Source organism: Amblyomma mixtum, chromosome 5 (assembly GCF_055824585.1).
Source record: "Amblyomma mixtum isolate Tamu chromosome 5, ASM5582458v1, whole genome shotgun sequence".
Lineage (NCBI taxonomy): Eukaryota > Metazoa > Arthropoda > Arachnida > Ixodida > Ixodidae > Amblyomma > Amblyomma mixtum.
This window is the reverse complement of record NC_143016.1, coordinates 71,842,531-71,861,147: the sequence shown is the minus strand read 5'-3', so window position 1 is coordinate 71,861,147 and position 18,617 is coordinate 71,842,531. Positions and strand designations below refer to the sequence as shown.

Genomic DNA, 18,617 nt, shown 5'->3' with positions numbered 1-18,617 from the left:
ATGGGAGGCTGCGAGGGCGATCGCCACCTCCTCCGCATGCGTTGAGTTGGGCGCTCTGAACAAGAGGCCGTCCACCTGTTTTCCCTCGTGTATGACTGCAGCCGTGTACCATTCCCACCTGGAGCGGTAGGGGCCTGCAATGTCGACGTAGAAGACGTGTTTCTTTGAGCCATAGTGGCGGTGCAGGGCATTCGCCCGCGCCTGGCGCCGGCCATTATGGTCCTCCTTGTTCATCTTAGTCGGAAGGGGTCGAACGTAGAGGGCGCTTCTCCACAGTTCTGGCACTCGAACCCGTTCCATGGTATGGTGATGATGTCTGATATGTAACCGGTCCTAGAGGCGGCGACCGGACACGGTCTGGGCGAGACGCGTGTATTGGTTAGCGAGATGCACCTCGCGGAGTTCTCGATAGGTGTTAACCACCCCCAACGCGAGGAGTCGCGAGCTGGACGTGTATATCGGGAGGTCGAAGGCTCTCTTGAAAATTTTGCGGAGTACAATTTCCAAGTGATCTTCGTCATGTTTCCGTAAGCGGAGGTAAGGAGTCGAGTACAGTACTTGTTACGAGGGCATGCGCGAGCCGCATCGCATACTTCGCAACCCTCCTCGCTTGTTGGAAACGCGGCGAACCATTCGGCCCACCTGGTCGCCGACTTTGCGGAGTTTGGCAAGAATTGTGTCTGCCTTACGATGTTGATTAATGAAGAGACCGAGGGCGGCAGCGACGACCGCAGCGGCCCTGAACAAAGGGCTCCAACCACCTCTGAAGACCAGTTAACCCTTATTAGTGTGCATAATAAATTTTTAGAATATATACTACTGCTGCAGCAAAGCATGTTATTTCTTTCCTTGATCTTGCCGCTCAACAAAAAAAAGTGACCTAAACGCCAGCACTAACAAAAAAGATGCCCAGGTTTAGCTTGGTTAAGCCAAGAATGCGTGGCATATTGCGCGGTTTGCGCGAGGTGTTGCTTGGCGGCACTCGATTTTCTCAGCAGCTTTTCCTCCGTGACGTATGGATGGATGGATGGATGGATAGGAGCGCCCCCTTTGAAACGGGGCGGTGGCAACCGCCACCATGCTCAGCTTTTTTTCTTTTATTTCCTTTTTTCCTTCTCTTTTTGTTTTTTTCTTTTCTTTCTTTTTTTTAATTGTGTTTGCAATTCTCACCAAGAATCGCCATCATCTTTACCTACGGATTTTCCTCAGGCTGTCGTGACGTCACGTCACGTGGTTTGGTGGCTGCCCGGCCGCGCCCAAGGGCTGAACAGAGTGATTGCAATATGCTACGCATAAAAGAAACACCTCTCACAATCACAACACTTGCTTTCAAGGCGAAAGCCTTTAATGGGTCATGCTCGCGGCGTCCGCCCATGCTCGTGGTGTCCGTCCGTGCTCGCGGTGTCCGTTCATGCTCCCGGCGTCCGTCCATGCACTGGAATCCTGCCAACTGTGGCCTCTCCTCTGCGCAGCGGCGCAACCTACCAGCCTGCAAACAGCGGCGACGATACTAGACCGCTACGCCCGCCGCTGCGGTTTTCAATGTTCCCCTCAAAAATCGGAATTTGTGCACCTCCGCCCCTCACAGAAGTGCACAACTAAAATATCTCTCTCTCTTGAGAGTGGTCCCATACGCGAAAGTGATGAGATACGGGTACTCGGACTCTACATCCACAAACACAGGCGGCCAGACACTACATTGGCCAAACTCCGTAAGGTGGGGGACCAGGTGGGCCGCATGGTCCACCGGGTTTCCAACAAACGCGGAGGGTTACGAAGTAAGGATGCCTTGCGGCTGGCAAACGCCTTCGTAACTAGTCGAATTCTCTATTCGACTCCTTATCTCCACCTACGGAAACAAGAGGAGGACGCCCTTGAGGTCATCCTTCGCAAAATTGTTAAACGTGCCCTTGACCTCCCCATCACTACTTCAAACAGCCGGCTTATGGCTCTTGGGGTGGTGAATACTTTCCGGGAACTCCGGGAGGCGCACCTTACAAACCAGTACACGCGCTTGTCGCTAACGGAGTCGGGTCGCCGCCTTCTTGCTCGACTCCATATCCAACACACCCCTCCAATGGAAGACAGGTTTCGCATCCCGGAACTGTGGAGACGTGCCCTCCACGTGCGGCCTCTTCCAGCAAACATGTCACATGAAGACCATAATGGTCGGCGCCTGGCACGAGCGGAAGCGCTAGCCCGATATTATGGCACCAAAACAGGTGTATACTACGTGGACGCCTCCGGCCCTCACCACGGGGGATGGTACACGGCCGCGGTAGTTCACAACAACAACACAGTTAACGGCCTAACTTTCAGAGCCCGCAGTGCAACACAAGCAGAAGAGGTCGCGATTGCTCTCGCGGCCTCACATTCCAATTCAAAATACATAATCACCGACTCGCGAGGGGCCTGTCGGAACGTCGAAAAAGGCTGCACTCCCTTCCTAGCCTATCGAATATACCAAAATTGCATACGGGATACGGACCCCGCACACCGTTACCTCATATGGGCCCCTGCTCATCAGGGGTTGGCAGGAAACGAGGCAGCAGACGCAGCCGCCCGCGCGCTCTCTCACCGGGCTGTTTTCTCCTCCCCGTCCGATCAGGAACCCGATTTTAATCCGGTCTATACATTCAAAGATATTACAACATATTATCAAAATTGTCATCGCCTTTACCCTAGCTCATGTAAAGGCCTGAAGAAGGCGGATGAGCGGCTCCTTCTCCGCCTTTTCACCAATACATTGCTGTGCCCGGCAGCGCTAAAACATTTTGACCCCTCCTTTAGCGGCAGCTGCCCCCACTGTAGTGCAGTGTCTTCTGACACTTATCACATGGTGTGGGCCTGTCCCTCCAACCCCGCTATTCCCCCCATCCCCAACCCAACCCGGGAGGACTGGGAGGCGACCCTGCTCGGCTGCCACGACTTACAGGCCCAACAAGCCTTAGTCGGGCGCGCCCGGGCGGCGGCAACCGCCACTGGGGTCCCATACTAGGGACCTCCACCTAGTGTTTGTAAGGATCGGTCCCTTACGGGCTGATCCAAACATACCTCCTGCTCATTCGTAATAAATGTTTTCACCACCCACTCCGTAATTTTTCCTCAATTACATTTTATTCCTTACGGGCCCCCTTTCTGTTGCTTCTTTCACTCCCACTTCCTCCCTTCCTGTACAAACGGATGACAGGTGTCCACCGAGATATGCGAAACAGTTACTGCGTAAATTCCTTTCCTCAAGTACAACTTTCATTTTCTTCATTTCAGCCCCTCCTACCCTTTGTTCTTTCTCTCCCACTTCCTCCCTTCCTGTACGGTGCGTTTCGGGTGTCCAGCTCGAAGGTTGCTAGGCAACGGCTCTTGCTTGGTTTGGTTTGGTTTATGGGGTTTAACGTCCCAAAGCGACTAAGGCTATGAGAGACGCCGTAGTGGAGGGCTCCAGGAAATTTCGACCACCTGGGGTTCTTTAACGTGCACTGACATCGCACAGCACACGGGCCTCTAGAATTTCTCCTCCAAAGAAATTCAACCGCCGCGGTCGGGATCGAACCCGCGTCTTTCGGGTCAGCAGCCGAGCACCATAACCACTGAGCCACCGCGGCGGCTTACAACGGCTCTTACGGCCGCAACAACAATACAAAAGCCCGATGCAGGCGTCCACTGACCAAGGGAGCCAGTTATGCGCGCTTCCTTTCCTTGAAATGATCGGAGTGTAAAAGGTCAACGCCAACGCCAATGAACGCAATGAACGTCGAACGGGCAACGGCGACGGCGACGCCGGGAAACGGGCGCCAGAGAATAAAAACCGCACACGCGGGAAGCCCGCCACGCGCCAAGCGGTTGGGGGCAGCGGCGGTAGGATGACCACAAGGCTTTCGTCAAGCACACTTAAAAATTTCCAAAGTGTCTTCGTGTAATTTTTTTCGAAATTATGTGCTGTATAGACACGGCCGCTCGATCGAGCGGCCGAGGTACAGATATGTGAAAAAGTGCATGAGGAGATGATGATGATGATGATGATGATGATGTCCTCAGGCTTTATCTTCTTTTGACCTGCTGTCCTTTCTTCTCACTAGTTGATCCGACAGCAGCTCGAGCAGCACGTTCTTCTCGCGCCCAGGCTCCAAGTTCCTCGCAAGTTCCTCTTGTGCACGGCAGACGGCCTTTTTCGAGCTCCAGCAGCTGTCCACGACGATCTACGCCAAGTAAGAAGGCCTTTTTATTCGCACCCTTATTACGCACTTCGCAGCGTTCGCTAAATGCGATTCCTCTGGAGCCGTCCGGCAACTCTGTCGGGTGTGAGGCGTAGGTCACCGAGCTGTTCGCATTCATTCGAAGGTGATCTGTTGCGAGGTGTCGGATCCAGGTTTCCTGGTTGCGATGGTTATTTTCCCGACGTAGTCACGGTGCAGAATGTTGTAAGTACACAACGCTGGCACTATGGGGTGTTATGACACCATGTTGGATTTGAAAATGCGTTCTCTTGGAGCACCTCAGCTCGGTTAAGCTGGGCCTTAAACGTTCACCTTCAAATCAGTGCATTATGTGAGAACGTAAAGTTTGCTTGGAACCATGGAAGCCTTTCAGCAGCTGTAATTCTTGTAGTGGTCTCGAAAACGCTTCTGATCATTTTTGTTGCACTTAATGCATTAAGTCGCAAACTAACGGGATGATGCTCAGCACTAAAGTGATTTCAATGCTTCCAGGTCAGTACTGGTTCATTGAAACGCTGTAGCCAACGTTGCAACGACTGGCGCTCTCATCAGCTGTCTTCTACCGGAGTCACCATCGCCTTCCACGTGCGTTGCAGTAGGTGTAGAAGTTAACATCACCCGTTTTGGTTCTCGCATGTCTCAGTTTATTTTGCCAATTTCTTGTTCTCCCTGATCTTCGATTTTTATCTTATTTCTTTTAGATGTTAGTTTCATGCTCTAAACAGTCTACTCACCTCGATGACCCCCTGCCAGATTGAAAGGGTGGATTTTCTATACCTATTTCATAATGACCCCGTAACATTCTTCCTTTCGATACATATCCAGCATATGCAGTCTAAATAGCGCACCTCTAGTATGTATTTAGAGAGCACAAATAGCTACCCCTAAGATCGGAATGTGTTAGTGGTTAGAACGCCGGGCTTTTAAGCCGAAAAAATCACCGAAAAACTCAGGGGGGCGCTTTGCTGACCTAAAGTGCGGTGAGTCGGAAGCCTTAAGCGCGGTGTTGCTGCCTGTGTCACTGATGTGTGGTTAACGTGTTAAGCTTCGCCTCTGAGTGGAATGCGACAGCGTCTTGCAACGCTGCCAGGGAGTCTACAGAACGCCATCGCCCGTTGTGCTCTATGCCTTGCTCGTCTGTAAATTGGTTTTAGAGGAAAGGAAATGCATCTGTCTCCCATATATCGGTGGACACCTGAAACTCGCCGTAACGGGAAGGGAGGATGATGGGAGTGAACGAAGACACCGTATTTACTAGACGCGCCTTTGTTCATTCCAAACCATCGAGCTGGAAAGTGTTAGTGGTTAGAACGCTGGCCTATTGAGCCGAAAAAATTACCGAAAACACTTTGAAAATTCTAAAGTGTGTTTGGCGAAAGCCTTGTGGTCATTCCACCGCGGCTTCCCCGAACCGCTTGGCGCGTTGCGGGCTTCCCCCATGTGCGGTTTTCATTGTATTTGGTAGCTGTGGTCTTCATTTCAATTGTACTCTTTTCGAGACTCATTTCGAGACTACCCGCGGTACTTTTGTGGAGCGGGCGAGGTCTCATTAACCTCACGCTACCTTCTGTACTCTTTTTAGAGCGCAGCTCTTTGGCACCCGCTTCGCCGCCGTCGCCGTTGCCTGTTCGACGTTCATTGCGTTCATTGGAGTTGGCGTTGACGTTTCACTACGATCATTTTCAGGAATGAAAGCGCGCATAACTGGCTCCCTGGATCAGCAGACGCCTGGATCGGGCTTTTGTGTTGTTGCGGCCGCAAGAGCCGTTGCCTAGCAACCGTCGCGGTGGGCACCCGTACTGCACCGTACAGGGAGGGAGGCAGTGGGGGTGAAGGAAGAGAGAGACAGGGGCAGTAGTGAAGAAAATGAGTTTTAGGTGTGGAAATTACGGAGGAGGTTGCGCCGCTGCGCGGAGGTGTGGCCACGGTTGGCACGATTCCAGCGCAAGGACGGACACCGCGAGCATGGACGGACACGTTGCTACCCGACCGCGGCGGCAGTGTACCCGACCGCGGTGCCCGTGTGCTGTGCGATGTCAGCGCACGTTAAAAATCCCCAGGTGGTCGAAATAATTCCGAAGCCCTCGAATGCAGCACCTCTTTCCCTCTGTCTTGTACTCTCACCTTCCTCCCTTCCTTTACCGCGCAGTACAATTACTCCGCGCTTTCCTGTCCTCAAAAACCTATTTTCAATTTAAACGCTTTCTCACTACTTACTAGACTTTTATTTTAGCACCAAGCTCTTGTGCTAAGAAATATATTTATTTTTGCAGATGAACTGAAGCATAATCTTAGGAGATCATTTGCGCGCCGCCAGTCAGCACGTGAGCCATGCAAGAGCTGATGCTATGTCCGGTCAACATGTCTGAGACCACCAAGGAGGACTGCGACAGAAATCGGCGACCACACTACGGGGACACTGGCGAGTTGAAACAGGCCCCGGCCACGTTGGCCACCACCCTGGCTCCACGCAGTCTCCGTCACGCCTCGCTGCTCTTTCCCTGCTCACGGTCTAGAGCTGCTGAAGCGACTACGCAGGTATGCGACAACACGCACCACCTTTCGGTTATTGCAGGCAAATAGAGTAAAAATTCCTGCGACGTTACTCTGCGGCTCTTCCAAGGCTTCCTCCACGCCAAGGGTGTTTAAAATGTACTGGATCAAAGCTGGCTTGAGATCCTCGGGTAGTCATAGGAAGGCAGTTCACTGTCATTACCAGGGGTTCATGGTTATTTGGATGAGAGAGGGAATGTGGGGATATCGAGAAAGTAGGCCAGTGCAGGTGTGTACAGCCTATGTTATTCGACAGCTTCAGGAGCTCATCGGCTCATTTGGTGGCTTCAGGTGTCAAACATAAGTCGATGTCAATTGTCAGCTCACGTGATCACAAATGATGGGTGTGTATGACGTGAATGACCAAGCATGACATATCATGCGGGGTCATGACAAGCACGTCGTGTCATGTGGCGTCATGAAAAAGAAACTGACGCCACCAAACCGTAAGTTACGACAGACGCCTCGACGGATTCGTTGTGTTGCCACAACCCAGGCTGTGCATGCGTCGTCTAGGCATCGGTTAATTTTTTCGTTACGGTCTGCTTAAAGAAGTATAATTGTGTCGCGTAGCACTAGCGTTCGGTTAATTACGTGACTTGTGTGGACGATGTGTCGATCAAGCATACATTGAATTCTGCCTCAATGCAGTCAGCTAAAATAAACTTCACAGTCAACCGCAGTACAACAAATATGAAGGAGCGTGAAAGCATCCACATGTAACCCAAAGGTTTTATTTATTCTGGAAAGCGGCTGTCCAATTGGCGCACTTCATTGTCACTTTCATTATACACGTGTGCATGTTTCGCGTTTTTTTTTTATTACACAGGCTCCACAAACAAAATATTTATGTCCATGGAAATGGCAGCAAAAAGATAACGGGAAATTAGTAGGACAAGTTTATTGGCGGTTGACATTCCTTAAGGCAGTCGCTGTTATTTGCCTACCTTCTGGAAGGTTCTCATTCGAAAGCGCTGCTTTCAGGGCAGACTGTATTTAAAATGCCTAAATTACGCCGATGTTCAAGGATGTGTTTTCTAATCCTCAGCACGAGCAAGCAGGGATGGACAGGCACTGCCGAGGTGAAACATCACCGCAGAGGCTTCGAGGTACCAACGACAGGATCCCTCCCGAGACGTGGTCCGCGCAGCTGCCGGCTATTACAGCAAGCAGGACCCCGACCCATCCATGGCCAGTCGCCATAGATCCACGCAGTCCAGCAAATATTGGTGAGCCAATCAGTGAGCAACAAAGGGCACAACCTGATGTTGTAAACAATGGCGAGAGCACGTGACGTCGTCAGAAGGAGCCCCGCTCATGTGAACAGGGCAGGTATTCACCGCCAGCAAAAATAACCCTGACCTTACGAGTCCCCGCATCCTAAAGGTAACCACTGAGATAACAGAAATGCAGTTATCCTGCAGTTAAGGTGGTGTACCATCAATCACCTTCTTATCACAGAGCAAAATGGAGAAACCATCGCAAGGAGGCACGTGTACATGGGATCCTGCCCACCGTTAGTCGTTGAGAGCATGGGCATGTGAGGACTGCAGGCATATGACGCCAAAAGCAGCCATCATAAACCACCTTTCCAGCACATCAGCCTTGGCTTTTTTTCAACCATTTTCTCCCTTTTTGTTCCCTGTAAAAATTGCGTGGGCACCCTTTAGCGAGGTTTACTGACGCTGGCGAAAAAAAAATTTCGATGACTTACTGATAGCCTTGACGAGAATGCCTTAGTGGCACCCTCGTGCCACTAAGACGCGGCGAGAGTATTTTGGTTGCTCGTACGCCTAGCCGTTGTCAATTGGTGACAAGCATTGGTGACTTTAATTGATCCCCTTAATTAAGTAGAAGATGTTACCCGCTCTGCAGAGTACTCTGCGGTGCGAGGCGCTTACAGAAGGCCTCCATGTATCGCCCTCAAACCGAACCGCTCCGTGGTCGAAGAGCAGCGCGCCTGGTTCTTTACCTAAGGGGCAAGGGTTTTGAGTCCCGGCTTGCCATTTTTATTTACAACGCAGTAGTTGTTCTTTATTGTTGTGCACTACGTAATGGCGGTGTAAGGACGTCCCGACCTTGAAGGCCACTGAGGTATTGTATAGTAACGTCGTCAGTGTTGTACTTTGAGATTGTTGTGGGCTGTTTGAATTACCCCGCTAGGTAATGCGGTTGCAGTGTGAAATGGCCATTTACGAATGGGAATATAGTCCTGAGACCACGGCCGCTGGCGCAAAACGCACGTCTCAAAGCTAACCCGTGAATAAGAGTGTCGTTCGTGCGCTTGTCACTTTCCACAGGTTACGGGAACATTATGAAAAATATTTACTGTATTAAATGTAGAGGGCGGGGAGAGAATACTGGTTATATATACATTAAGACCTATCTTTGTACACTTTATGCCCCTTAGGTGCGTTAGCGGCATTATTAGAGAGCCATGGAACTCTTGCAGACTCCCGGAGCTCTCAATACTCGATGTATTTAGAGCTTTTGAATCGAAATCTTCACCCCGGCACCTCGTGCTTCATTCGCCGTGTGATTAGTTTTCACCTTCAAAAGGCCTTGAGCTTCCAAAGCCAAGGTGCAAACTGACCCTCTGAGACAGAGGACCTCATAGTGGCGCTTTAAACGACGATACCAATGGAGCGGGAGCTTGGAAAGCAAAGTAAAGGCGCATAACTGCCCTCTTGGAACAGTGGACTCCTCAGTCGTGCTTTAGGCTACGTGGCGGTAGTGACAGATGTGCGCTGCATGCGTTGGCATTGGTAACGTTGTACCACCGAAGCGGCACTGAAGCCATAGGCCGTCGGCGTTCATTGTATTCATTGCCGTTGGCCTTGACAACGGTTTACACTCCGATTACTTTTAGGAAATTAAGTGCGCGCAACTCGTTCCCTGGGTCATTGGACGCCTGAATCGCGCTAATAGGTACGTGGGGTGATAAGAGACGTAGGCTGGTTGCGTTAGCGCTGACAATGTTGTGGCAGACTCGCGGCACTGCTTTAAGAGGCCGCATCGTTCATTGGGTGCGAAAACTGTCGCGATCAACCATTAACTGCCCCTGACAGGTTGGGTGCGCTGCCCATAGTGTGTCCGGAACGCACTCAACGTTACAGACTCCAAGCCGCTTATAGTTCAGCAGTACCTGAACCGCAGCTAATATTTGTGTAAGAATCTCGGCACCTACAAAGATCACCGAATTCAATAAGTGTTCAAGATGTTCACAACTGCGCTGCCGTCTTTTTAGGAAAGAATTAAACATTTTCTGCCAATAGACTTGATCAAAACTAAATCCAGCTTTCGTATCTTATTGTGAGCGTTATTACAATTCCTCACACCCCTTTTAATCCTGCTTAAAGCACACTGCTTTTGAGGCTACTCTGGCGCAACTTGTTTACTATTTCCTGGTCCGAAAGATATTCCTTCTTTGTGCTGTTCTTACGGGAAGTTAAAATCCTAATAATATGCTATGTAATATAAGGTAGAAATACAGCGCCATTGTTACAAAAATTACAGTAAATAGAGACACCATTGTAATTTAGTCCGCATGTGTCCTCAGCTTAGCATGCTAACTTCATTTGACATTACCTTATTCACTTCTTCATTGCCTTATGCGGTTCCTTTCATTTTTATTTTTGCCTGTAGATAACACCACGAAAGTTTCAGAGATCATCGTAAAGGCTCAAAGCTGGTGAGTGGCGCTTCCGCCTCCTGATATTTGCATTCTAATTGTTCTCCACTTCAGTTGCACATCTTTTCAGCCCTCAGTACATACCGCTCGTGGCCCTTCTGCGAAAATATTTCAAATGTGTGTTTCATGGTTTTCAGTTAAAAGAAACTGAAGTGGCTGCCACTACCAGTTTTGGCGGCAAAAAAAAAGACTGCCGAATTAAAGAGCTAGGATGTAGATGTAGCTAGAATAATTAAAGAGCTAGGATGTAGAAAAGGCATGCTCAAATATAGTGGAAAGTGTCCACATTGTCTGCACAGCCACCATAGTTCTCTATACATAAATTAATTCAGAATACGGAAAGATGTCAGGCTTGGAGACGCGATCTTTGTAATGCCATGTGTTCATCAAAGGTATTCATAGAATGCCTCCGAAACCCAACGAGCTGAGAATAAGAGTTAATAGACGATACCTTAGTAATACTGTATTCATAGGTGAACTGATCTGCTAAGAAATTTTAACGGACAAGTTTAAAAGCATGAACGATTATAAAAATACTGAATACAAAACGTTACGTGTATAAATTGGTATGCAAAACACTAAAATAAAGTTCAGCAGTCTCGGAAGAGAACAGCAGTTTAGGATCGACAGCAACACATTCGAAGTCGAAAGAGATCTCAGTGCAGGTAAGCCATCTGTACCATGGGAGTGAAATGACGTGAGAATAAGAACAGGATGGAGTGCATTTCGCCGCCTGCCAGTATCTTTCGAGAAAAAAGTGCATAGTAGCTCTATGTTGCCTGTACTAACCTATGTCCAAAAATGTTGAGGCTATCAAAAATGGTTCATTTTAAATTAAGGACAAGGAGGCAAGCTGTGGAAAGCAAAATCACGCGTGTAATGCTAACAGGCCAGGGTACAGCACAATCGGTAAGGCAAAAATTCAGCCTAACGAATGACATCCTACTCGAATTCAAGAAGAAACGGGCTTAGGCAGGACATGTAAATGGAAGGAAAGATGATAGATGGTCACAAGAGTAGCGCGCTGGATTCGAAGAGAAGGCAAGCGTAGCAGAGGGTGGCAGAAAGGGCTAGATTAGGATGTTTGGGGGGTATTAGGCGACCGCAGCTGCACAAGACAGGGTTAATTGGAGACATATATAAGAGGCCTTTGTATTGCAGTGGGTGTAGACAGGTTGACAATAATGTTAAATAAGCAGAGAGTAGACCACGTCCCATTTTGTGACTTTCGTCTACAGGCTACGCATTTTAAGACCCTTCCGTAGTTTAACCTACGTTCAGGCAAGATTTATTAGATCATTCTGAAGCTGTTCTGAAGTTGTGAAGCTGAAGTGTGAAGCACACTACTATACAGTACTGTATTTATTTGTGTAATGAACGCACCCGCATAATTAATGCCCCCTCCCCTACTTTGGCATTTAAAGAGAACAGTTTTCTTTCCCTCGCGTAATAAACGCAACCCACTAGTATGGAGCGTAGTATCCTGCTGTTGATGTCGAATCTATCAGCTGCCCTTATTTGGAACGCCGAAAGAATTACATCAAACTACGAATCAAACCACGCAATACTGTAACTGCCACCGGTCCAATGTCATTAGTGCGTAATCTCACACTTATGGGGCAAACAGCCTATGAACATGTTCTGCAAGGCAGCTCATAGGCAGTGGGATTCAGCAGTCCTCGCAATGAGTTGTATTTCCGATGTGACGTATTAAGAATCGTAGCAATTTGTAGGGTTCGGTTTCGCTCTGAAGCCGAACCTCTCTCATTATAGTTCACTGAAGATCTAAAAAGAAATTGCTCTTGGTGCTTCTTTTTAAAATCTAGCTATCCCTTATGTTACACCCGTTAACAGGGGCTTAATGTAATGAAATAAAAATAAGTATTATTCTTGTCCTGCTCTCTTTGGAGTGAATTATTGACGGCGAGTTGTTATACGGGCCGGTTTGAGATAAAAGGTGTTGTCTGTGCTCTCGAGCACAAGAATCGAGCTGAAGATTGCGTTCCGTTTTATGTGAGGCATACCCTATAAAGCATAAGGCATACCCTATAAAGCGCGCACACACACACACACGCACGCGCACGCGCACACGCACACGCACGCGCACGCGCACGCGCACACGCACACGCACACACACACACACACACACACGCACGCACGCACGCACACGCACACGCACACACACACACACACACGCACAATTCTTGCAGAGTTTTGGGTAAAGAAGTGCGTTATTAACTCAGTAAATATGGCCCTTAAAGGTGCACTAAAGGGAAATCTTAAATCGTCTTTTTACGGCGGGAACTCCATCTACACTCTCCGAGCAATCTTAGAGAGTTGGAAATATTGTCCGAAGCTGCTGATTTCCCTATGAACTCGAATAAACGACCCGGCGGTCGCCCTTTTTTTTGAACTCTGCTTCGAAAAGGGGAGGAGTCGGCCAGCCCTGGAGTTCCTTTCAGCCAGTCGAGTGGCTGTTTCGCTATTGCTTTTATTTTGATTTTAGGTTTCCGTCAAAAAATAGTGTGTCTAAGGCTACGTAGCTGCAAACTAGGCCTGTGTAAATAAAAATACGCGTGGACACTTTGCGATCATCGCTACGTATCACGCCGCCGTTGGTAGAGCGGCAAGCCACCACGCGCCTGGCTGAAAAGCGTTCCACGCGCAGGCTGACTCCTCCTATATTCGAAGATAAGTTAAAAAAAAAATGTTGGGAGCCGGGACATTTATTCCATTTCATAGGAGAATTCGCCGCACAGGACAGTAATTCGAAGTTTCTTAGAATACTAGGAGCGTGCAGATCGAGTTCCTGCGGTAAATATACGAGATCAGAATCGTCTTCAGTGAACCTTTCAGCTATACATACCTGTACTACTTATGAGGATGGTGAGCGCTCGAAACGGTAGAGTTTCGCAACGACACACGCAATCAATGTTGAAGCCCCGGTTTCGAAGGTGCTTAAAGCAAGGAAAAAAGCGACTTCATTTTCTCGGGTGATTGGTATTTGGAGCGAAAATCCCAATAATCATGAAGTCGGGTGGCCCGCTTCCTTCTCCAGAGACACGACTCTTTCATCTTAGCCATAATGCCGAGAGACCGGTGTACTGTGACCCAAGTGGTCGAAATTTCCGGAGCCCTCCACTACGGCGTCCCTCTTACCCTTAGTCGCTTTGGGAAGTTAAACCCCATAAATCATAGATCTTTTCCAGAGACGATGACGTCACAAGAAGCTTCAAGCGGGGAGAAAAATACGAGGACCAGGAGGAAATACAAACGACGAGTCTACGCGTTGAAGTACTGGCTGTTTTCGTTTGCTTGTATAGACTGAGCAACCTACATATTTACACGCCTGAGGAATGTATGGCTCCGTTCACCTAAAAAAGTAGTGAAGAGTTAGCTCTAGTACATCGGTTTGATAAGTTCTCCTCATAATTGTTTTCTCCGAGTTTTAAAGTCCGCGATAAATGGACCAGACACCACCAAGGTACCTGAAGCAGGCTTGTGGTTAGCTGGCCGTCAGGCGAGCGTTGTCATTCCCAGTCTCTCAGCGGGGCTTCCTCTATACACATATGCTATCCTTCGGTATCATCCGCAGGTACTGGTTCCACCGTCTGTACTGCTTGGACCCCGGAGAAGAGCAACCGCGATCCTCACTCGGTGCGCGCAGACGCCGTGTCCACCAGGTGATGGCTCAAGTGTGGGACGAGCCGGCTGATTCTCTGCACGACACAACACGTGCTGGGACAGCCACCACCCCGGCCGGTGCATTCCTTAGCGTGCAGTGTTCGGTGCGCTCTTCATCCCACTCCAGCTCTCCGCTGCCTCAGGTACGGGAGCAATGATCCTGCGATAACGGCTGTCAGATGGACGCACTGCCACTAAGAACACAAGCATAGTGTTGGCGCAAATTAGAAGCTGCCTGTTTTCAGGAGTTAGGGCAAAACAACCGGGCACATGAGCACGAGGTACGTCGTCGTTCAGACGTTTGATTTGCTTGTCATCGCTAGAACCAGACCTGTTGCGATTACGCTTTGATGTTGGCTTCGATATCGTTAAAATATACGTCGTAAATCAGCAGTCTATATACATCCCCGGCTGTATACCTGGGCGGGCAGATGTAATTCAAGCTGGACATGTTATTTGTACTTCCTTCAGCAATGAATTGAAGCAATTGGGTTATGGAGATTTAACGTCCCATAAGATTGGAAAGACATTCCATTGTTCGAACACGCGCCAAACCGCTTTTCATGTGCGGCACACTGCTGACTCGAATACTTACAGTATTCTTTATAAAATTCACCTACTGAGAGCTGCACAAACGCCTTGATTAAGAGAGCCCAGAGGGCAATAGCTAGCAGCTATTTTTAAATGATATTGTACTTTCCTCAGCAGTAATTTTGGATTATGTTCCTATTGACCATCAGTCCAATACTGCTGCACCCTACACAAAAACAGTAAATGAACTTAGGGCAAACATAGAGGAACCCTGTGTTATCTAATGACATTTCATAGAGCAGGATATGAAAAGAGGCCACAATAAACTGTCGCGCTTCCCGCTCTCCTTGTGCTGGCACTTCCCTTTCTAATTTCGCATGTTAACGCACCCTTGAATGAGTCGGACAGGGACAGATAAAGGGCCCATTCGCTCTTGAGAGTGTCCCGCGGGACGTGCATACGGCTGTCGCTTGCGACCAGGCAGCGGCTCGACTGCACCAAACTTGAAAATTCCACGCGTCGCTTCCCCGAACTTGTCTCTTTCATCACGAGAGTTGTCGATCTTGACTGTTAACAAGCAACAAGAATCCTTGTGTGAAAAGCTTTCGTTAACTTCCGCGGTGCCGCTGGCTCGTTAACAATTTTTGACCGCGGATCTCGAAGCTGTAAAATCGAGAACCGTGCGACAGGCCTCTGACGGTAGCTTTTTGACCGTTGCGACCAATTGAAACAGTCACTTTAAGACCAAACTGGTCGCACAGCCTCTGGGACTCGCAAGTGTGAATAGGCTTTAATAAACCATGTTGTGAACCAAGGAAACCGTGGAGCACATTTTTGGTTCGTGCTGTAGTGTCGGATGAGTTTAAGCTGTTAAAAGATAAGCCAAATTCGCGCGAAAAGCCAACACACCTCGACAAGATTGCGAACAAACGATGAAGAATTCACCACATCGAACTCAATACACGGAGGTTTAAGTTACCACCCATGTCTCGTTCCTGGCGCCTGGCTTACTTTTGAGTCCCCGCCTCGTTTTTCGCACATTGCAGCTGAAGGGAGTCAACAACTATCCTGAAATCCGACGATGGAGTTGAGAAAATCATAGCACTGACTCTAAGTTACCCAAAAAAGGCGAGATGAAAAATCCGTGGAATCGACTTCAGAATTGCACGATAAATAACTTTAGTTTTTTGTGTGTATTGATCTTACGAAGTGAATTACGGTGATGGCTACCTTTTTTAGCTATCGGCATGCAATATCGTATAATCACACAGTCTACATCAGTTTTGTAACTCTCAGGACCCGTCGACATGTTACTGTGACATTGGAGCAACGGCGTCGTTAACGCAGGTGCAGGCAGCTGGCGTCACTGGGGCGGCCGTCGAGCACACCCCCAAACATCCTGTGGGCAAGGAGGAGTGGACCATCGTCAGCACCGAGCTACGCTGCCCTTCAGAGCGCACCGAGCCCCGCTGGGAGGAAATGGGCGTACAGCGCAAGGCTGATTGGTGCGGCCGGTGAGTGAGCACCTGCACGTGATTTGCGAATAAGAGAAATTCAAACAAATCAGGCGAACTTTTTATGAAGAGCACGAGAAATGTCATGCGAGCCGCGACTGCCCCAACTGCGCACCTGTACCTCTGCGCATTACTTTGGTCGCTGTATAATTAATGTGAACATGTAGCGCCGTCTAATTAAACTCAAGCTGAGCATGTTAAAGTAAATAGAAAGAAGGAAGGCAAACATATATATTCAAAAGGAAAGCAGCTTATTGAAGCAAAGCAGGTCGAGTTTTCAGTCCAAGACCAAAGTTTGTCTGGCCAATGCAGCGGATATGGAATGGATAGAAAAGCATGAACATATTAGTTGATGTAGAAGAAACACAAGGTGGGGCTTAGGTGGGGATTAGATGATGGAGAAGGAACACACGGGGGGTCTTCAATTCTTCCAGTCATATGCCATCGCGACATAAACGTTAAGAACTAACTTCAGTTTCATTCAGACGCACTCAAGGGCGTCTCGTTTTGATTTTTGCTTGCTTCGATGCACCCGTCTTTTAGTGTGGCACGACATACAGCATTTGTTGTCGTTCTATTCCCTCGAGTGTACGCAAGTCGGAAACGCACATTATTTATACTACTACCCTTCTTTTAACCACATGCCGCAGCTTTTCCATTTTGTCTTTCCAGAGTGTTTGCAATGCAGAGAGTGGGTGGGTGCAGGTGACGCAGGACAAGAGAACGAACTATAAGGTGTGACTTGGCGAGTGTTTCATGTGAAAAGCATATGCTGAATGCCTGCGATCTGACGAGGACCACCGGGTCAGTTTATACGAAAAATTAGGGATTTTTGTGTGGTGAGATGTGGATATAGTGGAGAGAGCAAGGTGCCTTCCTGTCGCATGTGTTGTTCTTTTTGGTTCACCTGTTGCTTGTAGAGCTCTGGGTCGTTCTCCGACATCGGCTTGGCGGGGGATGGAGGGCACCCTGCCAATAATGCGCGGGCAAGGAGATGAACCAGCTCAATTTCTCAAACCCCTCGCGGCCAGGTTACCAGAGAATGGTGATGGAACTTGGGAGATACTGTCCAGTGATTCCTTCGAAGTGCCGTACAGTTGTTGGTCGATCCAGATTTTCAGGACTGCGAGTATTGCAAGTGGAGGAGGTCGTACTTCTTGAACGCCATCTATTCTCTATCCGTACTGGTTGTGGTGAACCAGTATAAAGGGCCATGAAAATTTTTCAGATATCTTAACTAGGTGCTGTGAGGTGCATGAAATTCCCCTTTCACAGAGGAAATTCGGCCCGGGAGACACGAAGTGAGAGGAAAACTTATCGTCAGGCGCCTAAATAACTGAAATCAATCACGAGGTAGTGGATGCAGTAAACAAGCATGTTTATAATGAAAATTTAGAGGCGGTCCAATTCCTACAAAACTCCATTTAGTAGAATTCTTTTATCACCCCTGTTTTTCCGACATACAAGCTTCCAAAGTTTCATCTGCACCTCCTTAATTGCGCATGCCTTTGCTTTTTATGCATGCATTTTGCTTTTCTCTTAGAGCCGTGAAACTTGTGTAGCTTTATTGTAACGTAGATCCTTTCCAGCATTCATATTTTTGTGGCTGACCTCCGCGACAGCGCTTTAAAAAGATCAGCATAGGTCAGACAAAAGAATATATCACGCACTGCAGCTACATTAGCATTTAAATATGCGGAACAAGGACGCTCTTCATAGTGCCTCTCTTTACGCTGATTTCTGTGAGTGCATTCCTGTTAATCGTACTCGTGGTGACACACTCACTCTGCCCGTGGTACGCAGGTACGGCTGCATCCGGACCAGTGCTACGCACACATCGGGTTCGGTGGCCCAGCTCCAATAGGCGGCCGCTTCGAGGTGCCAGGCTGCTGTGTTTCGATACGAGACCACGCACAGCCTCCTCACCCCGCGAAGCGGCCTCGCCATCTCCGCCGGTCTATGGAAGGCGCTCGTCGGACAGCGGCATTTCAAGACGAGCGCCTTCCTCCTATGTTCTTCCCCGCTTTCATCTCCTGGCCTATCGTGGGCTTGGCTGGTCTTGCGGGAGTGGACCGCATCCGGAGTCTCTCAACCGCAGGTCGAAACACCGGCGGTTGCATTGGTTGTTATTGTAATTAGCAAACTACGAAGCATCCGAAGTTATGTATATACGAATATTTATAAAGGCGGTATAAAAAATCATGCCTGTACTCAAAACCTTAATCACACATGCTCAGTATTACGAAATATTTGCGGATTGTCGCAATAAGATGTGCGTGGGGTCGCCCAGGTCCGCAAACAAATAACGGAACCTTGACTTGTAATGCTGCAAATGCGAGTGTTGACTTCGAAAGCTGCATCGCCTCTGGCGCGACGCCTAAGAACATCTTAAGTTTACTGTAGTTTTCAGCTCTCCTCTGATGCCTGCAC

The 18,617-nt window shown here is 48.8% G+C and overlaps 1 protein-coding gene across 8 annotated transcripts in view; it reads left to right on the top strand.

The window, feature by feature from the left end:
• LOC149342632 (uncharacterized) overlaps nucleotides 1-18,397 on the top strand; it is a 185,350-nt gene extending 166,953 nt beyond the window's left edge. For 4 of the 8 annotated variants that reach the window (XM_089545059.1, XM_089545057.1, XM_089545056.1 and 1 more), the window contains 5 exons: nucleotides 7,816-7,996; nucleotides 10,413-10,458; nucleotides 14,054-14,285; nucleotides 16,021-16,187; nucleotides 17,991-18,397. In XM_089545059.1, coding sequence (XP_089401185.1) covers nucleotides 7,816-7,996; nucleotides 10,413-10,458; nucleotides 14,054-14,285; nucleotides 16,021-16,187; nucleotides 17,991-18,051 — 687 coding nt within the window. In that variant the 3' untranslated portion in view covers nucleotides 18,052-18,397. Of the gene's footprint in view, nucleotides 1-3,976; nucleotides 4,206-4,706; nucleotides 4,810-5,160; nucleotides 6,001-6,487; nucleotides 6,753-7,815; nucleotides 7,997-10,412; nucleotides 10,459-14,053; nucleotides 14,286-16,020; nucleotides 16,188-17,990 lie in introns of those variants that run through there. The other 4 variants (XM_089545053.1, XM_089545051.1, XM_089545052.1 and 1 more) reach the window with 4 other exon arrangements.
• Nucleotides 18,398-18,617: the final 220 nt, after the last annotated feature.